This window comes from Aquarana catesbeiana, linkage group LG09, assembly GCF_042186555.1.
Source record: "Aquarana catesbeiana isolate 2022-GZ linkage group LG09, ASM4218655v1, whole genome shotgun sequence".
Taxonomy (NCBI): Eukaryota; Metazoa; Chordata; class Amphibia; order Anura; family Ranidae; genus Aquarana; species Aquarana catesbeiana.
The window spans coordinates 5,009,172-5,019,478 of record NC_133332.1 but is presented as its reverse complement, the minus strand read 5'-3'; the positions used below and the strand labels follow the sequence as shown (position 1 = coordinate 5,019,478).

The 10,307-nt window shown below is 43.3% G+C and overlaps 1 protein-coding gene across 1 annotated transcript in view; it reads left to right on the top strand.

Annotated features, from left to right (window-relative positions):
* The first annotated feature begins 8,632 nt into the window (after positions 1-8,632).
* The window catches only part of LOC141107394 (sodium/hydrogen exchanger 2-like), a 92,920-nt gene continuing 91,245 nt past the window's right edge, over positions 8,633-10,307 (top strand). The window contains exon 1 of the mRNA XM_073598097.1: positions 8,633-9,081. Coding sequence (XP_073454198.1) covers positions 8,847-9,081 — 235 coding nt within the window. The 5' untranslated portion in view covers positions 8,633-8,846. The remainder of the gene's footprint in view (positions 9,082-10,307) is intronic.

Below are 10,307 nucleotides of genomic sequence, written 5' to 3'. Positions count from 1 at the left end.
GACCTCTGATATGATGAGGAGACCTCTGATGTGATGGGGAGACCTCTGATATGATGGGGAGACCTCTGATATGACGGGGAGACCTCTGATATGATGGGGAGACCTCTGATGCGATGGGAAGGACATCTGATATGATGGGAGGATTCTGAAGTGAAGCTATTTTATATTAAGTTGTAAAATGTGACCCTCGTACTGAAAAGATTGGATCTATAACACGCACATTCTCTGAAAAATCACGGCAAATTTGGATCCTCCGGCGGTGCCATACACAATAAATATCAGCGGATTGTCATTGTTTTCATTGAAGAGGAACACAACATACACAGATCTGTCATCTGACATGAAGGGCAAAGTCAAGTGGTTTGTGTGTCATTTTTTTATTACTTATTTTTTTCCAGAGAATGGATGAAGAATAAAAGATTACACACAGGTATAAAATGCAACAAAGTAAATAGTAATAGGATTATCCTTTTCCTGTTAATGTCTCTGAAATCACTGATGGTTTATACTGGATAATATAATAAGCAACATATTAACCAGATCGGCACCTTTGGCACAAGTTTTAGCAGCTAATTTCAGGCAATGATTTTGGCTGGAGTCAGCTGATCCTCTGTGGCCAATCACAGGCAGAGTTCTGTGTTCACAAAAACACAGAACTCTATGTCATTAGGAACAGGGATCTGGCTGTTTCTTGTCCATGCAAAGCAGGGAGAAAAAACACCCAGATCAAATTTACACGTTGTTAGGCACATAGCTGACCCCTTGATTACCCCTAGATGTTAACCCCTTCCCAGCCAGTGTCATTAGTACAGTGACAGTGTATAGTATTATCACCGCTCGCTGTATTGAGAACACTTTGTGGGTATACTGTATGGTTATATATGAGGTTGGACTGCGGGTGTATATACTGTATGCTCTAAGTCTTCAGTTCCACTATCAAGTCAATTATGTGTGAGTTCCCTATAGGACTTGGCCATTGACATATCTGTGCAGGGTCAGACAGACTCCCATACAGGGGCCACACATACTGCATAACATTGTGCCAGGTCATTATACAAATATACAGTTGTGCTCATAAGTTTACATACCCTGGCAGAATTTATTTATTTTTCAGAGAATATGAATGATCACACAAAAACTTTTCTCTCACTCATGGTTAGTGTTTGACTGAAGCCATTTATTATCAATCATCTGTGTTTACTCTTTTTATATCATAATCACAACAGAAACTACCCAAATGACCTTGATCAAAAGTTTACATACCCTGGTGATTTTGGCCTGATAACATGCACACAAGGTGACACAAAGAGGTTTGAATGGCTATTAAAGGTAACCATCCTCACCTGTGATCTGTTTGTAATTAGTGTGTGTATAAAAGGTCAATGAGTTTCTGGACTCCTGACAGACCCTTGCATCTTTCATCCAGTGCTACACTGACGTTTCTGGATTCTGAGTCATGGGGAAAGCAAAGAACTGTCAAAGGATCTGCAGGAAAAGGTAGTTGAACTGTATAAAACAGGAAAGGGATATAAAAAGATATCCAAGGAATTGAGAATGCCAATCAGCAGTGTTCAAACTCTAATCAAGAAGTGGAAAATGAGGGGTTCTGATGAAACCAAACCACGGTCAGGTAGACCAACTAAAATTTCAGCCACAACTGCCAGGAAAATTGTTCAGAATGCAAAGAAAACCCCACAAATAACTTCAGGTGAAATACAGGACTCTCTGAAAACATGTGGTGTGGCTGTTTCAAGATTCACAATAAGGAGGCACTTGAAGAAAGATGGGCTGCATGGTCGAGTCTCCAGAAGAAAGCCATTACTACGCAAATGCCACAAAGTATCCCACTTACAATACGCCAAACAGCACAGAGACAAGCCTCAAACCTTCTGCTACAAAGTCATTTGGAGTAATGAGACCAAAATTGAGCTTTTTGTCCACAACCATAAACACTACATTTGGAGAGAAGTCAACAAGGCCTATGATGAAAGGTCCACCATCCCTACTGTGAAACACGGAGGTGGATCGCTGATGTTTTGGGGATGTGTGAGGTAAATTTGGTCACAATTGATGACAAGATGAATGCAGTATGTTATCAACAAATACTGGAGGAACATTTGCATTCATCAGCCAGGAAGCTGAGCATGGGATGTACTTGGACATTCCAACATGACAATGATCCAAAACACAAGGCCAAGTCCACCTGTCATTGGCTACAGCAGAATAAAGTGAAGGTTCTGGAGTGGCCATCTCAGTCTCCTGACCTCAATATCATTGAGCCCCTCTGGGGAGATCTCAAACGTGAAGTTCATCCAAGACAACCCAAGAATTTACAGGAACTGGAGGCTTTTTGCCAAGAGGAATCGGCAGCTTTACCATCTGAGAAGATAAAGAGCCTCATCCACAAATACCACAAAAGACTTCAAGCTGTCATTGATGTTACAGGGGGCAATACACGCTATTAAGAACTGGGGTATGTAAACTTTTGATCAAGGTCATTTGGGTAGTTTCTGTTGTGATTATGATATAAAAAGAGTAAACACAGATGATTGATAATAAATGGCTTCAGCCAAACACTAACCATGAGTGAGAGAAAAGGTTTGTGTTATCATTCATATTCTCTGAAAAATGGCCAAGAAAATAAATAAAAAAATAAAATAAATTCTGCCAGGGTATGTAAACTTATGAGCACAATTGTAGATATCTTTTGGGTGCTGGGTGCCCTTGGGTCATCTCCGGTGGGCTAGTAGGCATATGTGACCGACTTAAACCATCTTTATAATTGTGGAAGCTTTTTTCTTTTCCCAGTGGTGTCTGAGGAAGTATTTTTACGATCACTTAATGTATTCTTGTGTATGAAAAAAAATCCTTGTGGATCTTGAAGAAGCAGCGTATCCATGAAACGCGTAGACCCTTTTTCCAAGGACACAAGTTTGTGATGAATTCCTCCACATTAGTCTTTTACGTGTTATATTTGGATTTTAAATGTGTATTCAAATAAATGTGATTTATATATATATATATATATATATATATATATATATATATATATATATATATATATATATATATATATATATATACAATATCTCACAAAAGTAGGAACGCCCCTCACATTTGTGTAAATCTTTTCTTCTATCTTTTCATCTTTTCATGTGACAACACTGAAGAAATGACACTTGTCTACAATGTAAAGTAGTGAGTGTACAGCTTGTATAACAGTGTAAATTTGCTGTCCCCTCAAAATAACTCAACACACAGCCATTAATGTCTAAACCGCTGGCAACAAAAGTCAGTACACCCCTCAGTGACATTTGTGTAAATCTTTTCTTCTCTCTTTTCATGTGACAACACTGAAGAAATGACACTTGTCTACAATGTAAAGTAGTGAGTGTACAGCTTGTATAACAGTGTAAATTTACTAAGAGAGAAAAAAGGGCAGAAAACTGCCCCAAGGTCAGACTTTAACCACTTGCCTACCGGGCACTTACACCTCCCCCTTCCTGCCCAGGCCATTTTTCAGCATTCAGTGCTGTCACACTTTGAATGACAATTACGCGGTCATGCTACACTGTACCCAAACACATTTTTTTATCATTTTCTTCACACAAATAGAGCTTTCTTTTGGTTGTATTTAATCACTGCTGGGTTTTTTATTTTTTACAAAAAAAAAAAAAGACCAAAAATTTTGAAAAAAAAATGTTATTTTTCACCTTCACTAATGTGCGCTGATGAGGCGGCACTGATGGGCACTGATAGGCTTAACTGGTGGGCATTGATGAGGTGGCACTGATGGGCACTGATAGGCTTAACTGGTGGGCATTGATGAGGTGGCACTTATGGGCACTGATAGGTGGCACTGATGGGTGGCAATGATGGGCACTAATAGGCGGCACTGGTGGGCACTGATAGGCACAACAAAAGGAGACGGACGGGTTTGGTCTCTGAACTCTCCAGAAGCGGCCTGCAAAGTACAACTGATAGAGAGAGAGAGAAAGGGCATCGTCTTATCATTTGTATTTTATAATTCTATAACTTCTCTTCCTCCGTCCTAATCTGACATTGCTGGAGGTATAGAATGCAGTCAGCGATTGCACAATCATCATTATTATAATCGTCTTCAGAATGTTTATTATCTCCCCGTGTGACTTCTGATTGTACCCATAAAATACACCGAGATTACCGAGCCCAGATCAATTCACCTGAACCTTCCACTTCTGATTAAATGATTAAAAAATAAAAATATTTCCTCATTTTTCTGCTGTGTCTGCCAGATCCGGAGTGTGTACAGTTCATGTGATTATTACTTTATTGTGTGATATTTACCAGAGATCTCCCAACCAATCACATCCCCTGCACCAAAGGGGCTTACATGCTAATGTCTCCTCCCCCCCGCAGTCACACACTATAATTATTATACATTTATATAGCTCTGACATATACCGCAGCGCTGTACAGAGAACACTCAGCCAATCACATCAGTCTCTGCACCAGAGGAGCTTCTCCACCAGGTGGTGCTGTTTTGCAAGGTGCTGTTGGCTCACTCTGCTTTGGAGGAAACATCAAGCCTGGGCCTGTCCTGCAGGCATCTCCCCCAACCACGATGCAGTGGGTAGGGGTTGACGAAGGTGGAGGCTCTCCAGAGGCCTACTCCATGTGCTCAAGCTGCAATGGATCCTGGGCCTGTCCCTGTGCAAGAGGAGTCCTTACCAGTCCTCCAAGATAAAGTGGTGAACAGACTTCGCCACATTGCTAAGGAGGAACAGAAACTTTCTGTCATGAAAGAAGATCTCGGGAAAAAGAAATCCCTGCACAGTAAGTCTGGAAACAGTAAGAGGGAAGTCTCCAAGCTGAAGTCTCTGGAAGAGGCATTGAAAAAGCAGGAGAAGTCGGTCGCCCCTCTGAAGGAGAGCAGCGGTGTGTTCAGAGAAAAGTGTGAGAATGAGGAGAGATTCCAACAGATGAAGGAAAGTGCCTGTGCCAGTACCAGCCAGAGGGTGGATACCACAGCAATAGCGACAGTATGGATGGGGGGTAAGGAAGTGGCTTCTCCAACCACTGTGTGCTCATTGGTGGACATTCCCCGCTTTCTCCTCCAACCACTGTGTGCTCATTGGTGGAAATTCCCCGCCTTCTGCAACCAATGTGTGCTCATTGGTGGACGTTCCTGCCATCTCCTCCAACCACTGTGTGCTCATTGGTGGACATTTCCCACCTTCTCCTCCAACCACTGTGTGCTCATTGGTGGACATTCCCTGCCTTCTCCTCCAACCACTGTGTGCTCATTGGTGGACATTCTTTGCCTTCTCCTCCCACCACTGTGTGCTCATTGGTGGACATTCCCCGCCTTCTCCTCCAACCACTGTGTGCTCATTGGTGGAAATTCCCCGCCTTCTCCTCCAACCACTGTGTGCTCATTGGTGGACATTCCTTGCCTTCTCCTCCAACCACTGTGTGCTCATTGGTGGACATTCTTTGCCTTCTCCTCCAACCACAGTGTGCTCATTGGTGGACATTCCCCGCCTTCTCCTCCAACCACTGTGTGCTCATTGGTGGACATTCCCCACCTTCTCCAACCACTGTGTGCTCATTGGTGGACATTCCCCACCTTCTCCTCCAACCACAGTGTGCTCATTGGTGGAAATTCCCCGTCTTCTCCTCCAACCACTGTGTGCTCATTGGTGGACATTCCCCACCTTCTCCTCCAACCAATGGGAAACCTTCTTCCCATTGACAACTTTCTGCCAGCAGAGGGCAGCAGATTTTCCTCAAATTATCAATGGTATTTTGCCCCATCCATTTTCCTTCTATCCTGACGAGTCCTCCCTTACATCAGGGTCCCTTTCAGAGTCTTCCTTTACATAAGGGTGCCCATCAGAGTCCCCCACCCTTACTTTAGGGTCCCCATCAGAGTATTCCCTTACAACAGGGTCCCTATCAGAGTCCCCCTTTGCATTAAGGTCCCCATCAGATTCCTACCTTACATCAAGGTCCCCATCATAGAGTCCTCCTTTACATCAAAGTCCCCCCTTTGCACTAAGGTCTATATCAGGATCACCATAAGAGCCCCCCCCCCACACCTTACATCATTGTCCCCATCAGAGTCCCCCCTTACATCAGGTAAAAGCAGAGACAATAGGCAACCTCTGCTGACCTGAATCCTCGGTCTGTGTACATTGAAGATACGCCACAGACCCCAAAATCTTGTAGCGGGCCGGATCTGGCCCATGGGCCGTAGTTTGGAGATCGCTGTTCTCGATGTTTAGATGTATGGACACACACTAGATGTCTGCTGTGCCTGGGTACACCTGTGCCCTCTAGTGGACATCTTGCTAATTGTCTTTTACATATGGCCCATTTATCTCTGTGTTTTAGAGATCCTTGATGTTGGTATGTACAATATCTTAGGAGGGGAAGGGTTGTCACCCTAGGTTGTTCTCCAAGTATGGACTACAAACACCTCCCCCTCTCCTTACATGTGTAGGGGATTTGTAGTTCACAGACAATAGCCGGGAAAGCTAATAACTTTGTTTGAGATATCAGTTCTGTTCACAGGAAGCTACAAGGACACTGGATTTCTGGCAGGATCAACAGCTAATTTCTTAAAAATATTCTTTGCCTAAAAAAAAAGAAAAAAGAAAAAGAAAAGGAATGCAGCCACCACATCTAAAACCTGGAAGTCTGCACTAGGTCTTATTTCTGTTTTTGCATTTAGATGTCTTTCAAAGTGGTTGTTTAAAAAAAAAACATGTTGTGAAGGTTACAGAGGAGGCTTATCCCGGGCCTGTTCTTGTGCTACATAAATGCAAACCCTAAAGAAGCCTTATCCCTAACGCTAAAGCACCAACCCTACTGGTGACCCTACTACTCCCAGTACTAACCTGAATGGTAACCATATCCCTGATGGTAACCACTAGTGCTAAAACACTCACCACAATTTACCCTTAACCCCAACCTTACCCCTAGTGCTAACCCTAATGGTAACCTTACCCCTAGTGCAAACCCTAATGGTAACCTTACTTCTAGTGCCAACCCTAATGATAACCTTCCCCCTAGTGCTAACCCTAATGGTAACCTTCCCCTAGTGCTAACCCTAATGATAACCTTCCCCTAGTGCTAACCCTAATGATAACCTTCCCCTAGTGCCAACCCTAATGGTAACCTTACCCCTAGTGCCAACCCTAATGGTAACCTTCCCCCTAGTGCTAACCCTAATGATAACCTTCCTCCTAGTGCCAACCCTAATGGTAACCTTACTTCTAGTGCAAACCCTAATGGTAACCTTACTTCTAGTGCCAACCCTAATGATAACCTTCCCCCTAGTGCCAACCCTAATGGTAACCTTACCCCTAGTGCAAACCCTAATGGTAACCTTACTTCTAGTGCCAACCCTAATGATAACCTTCCCCCTAGTGCCAACCCTAATGGTAACCTTACCCCTAGTGCAAACCCTAATGGTAACCTTACTTCTAGTGCCAACCCTAATGATAACCTTCCCCCTAGTGCAAACCCTAATGGTAACCTTACTTCTAGTGCAAACCCTAATGGTAACCTTACTTCTAGTGCTAACCCTAATGGTGACCTTACCCCTAGTTCTAACCCTAATGATAACCTTCCCCCTAGTTCTAACCATAATGATAACCTTCCCCTAGTGCTAACTTTAATGGTAACCTTACCCCTAAAGCTAACCATAATTGTAACCTTAGCCCTAGTGCTGAAACACTCACCCTAATGGTAACCTTACTCTTAATGCTAATCCTAATGTTAACCTTCCCCCTAGTGCTAAAACACCCACCCTAATGGCTATCCTAGTGCTAACGCTTTTCCCAATCATAATCCTACCCCTAATGCTAACCCTAATCATAACCCTAACACTGTCTCTATCACTAATAGTAACCCTACCACTAACACTAACCCTAATGGTAACACTAACACTTATCAAAATGGTAACCCTACTGCTAACACTAACCCTAATGGTAACCCTACCACTAACACTAAAACGAATGGTAACCCTACCACTGAAACTAACCATAATGGTAACCCTACTGCTAACACCAACCCTAATGGTAACCCTACCACTAACACTTAACCTAATGGTAACCTTACCGCTAACACTAACCCTAATGATAACCCTACCACTAACCACAAACCCTATTGGTAACCCTAACACTATCCCTAATGATCACCCTACCGCTAGCACTAATGGTATCCCTACCACTAACCCTAATGATAACCCTACCACTTAAACTAACCCTAATGATAACCCTACCACTAAAACTAACCCTAATGATAACCCTGCCGCTAGCACTAATGGTAACCCTACCACTAACACTAACCCTAATGGTAACCCTAACACTAATGGTAACCCTACCACTAACCGCAACCCTATTGGTAACCCTACCACTAACACTAATGATAACCCTACCACCAACACTTACTATAATGGTAACCCTACCACTAACAGTAACACTAATTATAACCCTACTGTTAACACTAACGATAATTATAACCCTACCCTTAATGCTAACACTAACCCTAATGTCAGTGTCAGCACTGTGGATGAACCTTCTAACCCCTGAATATAATATCCAATGAAGGAATTAATGATCTCACAGAATTATATACGCTCTGTAAGGTAAACTATAATTTATGTGAATATTTATAATTTCAGGGATAGGATAAAAGTGGAATTTTCCATCGGGAGGTGGAATGTCAGGACAGCTTTGTGTTTTTGGCAGCCGCCTGTAATTCTTCATCTCAATTCCCTGAACAATGAGAAGTGTCTCCAGTGTAGAGTCTGCAGATCACACTGTGCACTGTGCAGCGATCAGTGACGGGCGGACAGGATGAAGAACATTCCGAATATTGTCTCCATCTTCCTCATCTCCCTCCTCATCACCTCGTCTATTGTGGGGCAGACCCTTCCTCAGGGGATGCACACCGACCCGGCACAGGAGGACCCCATCGTCCTCCAGCAAAACGCTACCTCCAGGTTGAGGATCATCTCTATGGACTACGAACATGTCAAAATCCCACTGGAGATAACGCTATGGATTATGTTGGCATCACTCGCTAAGATAGGTGAGAGAACCAGAATGGGCACAAAGTTAACCCAACCTTTTCATTTTTTTTTTCATATTCAAAATTGTTGTTGAAGAGTTTAGGCACCGTGACTAAACTGGGTGGTGATTGAGAGGGCAATGCGGGTGAGTAAGATTAGAGTGCAGAAAAGAGAGGAGATACAGAGAAGAGAGGGTGAGGACAGGTATTCCGGTGGTCACCAAGCTTAGAATGTCTAGAGTGGAGGTACTGTATGGTTTGACAGGTGTGCTAGGTCCTAGTTAGGATTCCAGCACAGAAACATTAAAGTTTGGTGGGAGAAAGTGATCTCCCATGGTTGCCAAGTTTTGCATATTTAGGAATTTATAACCTGTAGGATAGCCTCGATCTCGGCCTGTACCTTGGCCTGTACCTTGGCCTGCACCTTGGCCTGCATCTTGGCCTGTACCTTGGCCTGTACTTTGGCCTGTACCTTGGCTTGTACCTTGGCCTGCACCTTGGCCTGTACCTTGGCCTGTACCTTGGCCTGCATCTTGGCCTGTACCTTGGCCTGCATCTTGGCCTGTACCTTGGCCTGCATCTTGGCCTGTACCTTGGCCTGCATCTTGGCCTGTACCTTGGCCTGCACCTTGGCCTGTACCTTGGCTTGTACCTTGGTCTGTACCTTGGCCTGTACCTTGGCCTGTACCTTGGCCTGCATCTTGGCCTGTATCTTGGCCTGTACCTTGGCCTGCATCTTGGCCTGTACCTTGGCCTGCATCTTGGCTTGGGTCATCTTGTTTCTAGTCACCCGCTGTTCCTGGCTTTAGCAGTTGCTTTGCTTGGACGCGGTCGTGACCTGCAATAGGAATTTCAATGGGACTGATGTGAACTCTGGTGGACTTTTATTCAGTTGGACAATCAATGGATCCGGTCGGATTATAGCCTGGAAAAAGTTGGAGAACATTAACCCCTTCAATACCGGGCACTTCCCCCCTTCTTCCTGCCCAGGACAAATTTTCAGCTTTCAGCGCTGTTACACTTTGAATGACAATTACACGGTCATACAACACTGTACACAAATGACATTTTTATCATTTTTTTTTTTTTTTAGACAAATAGGTGGTATTTAATCACCACTGGGGTTTTATTTATTTATTTATTTTATTTTGCTAAATAAACAAAAAAAAGACAGAAAATTTTGAAAATAAAAAAAAGGCGTTTTTCTTCATTTCTGTTATAGAATTTAGCAAATAATTATTCTTCAT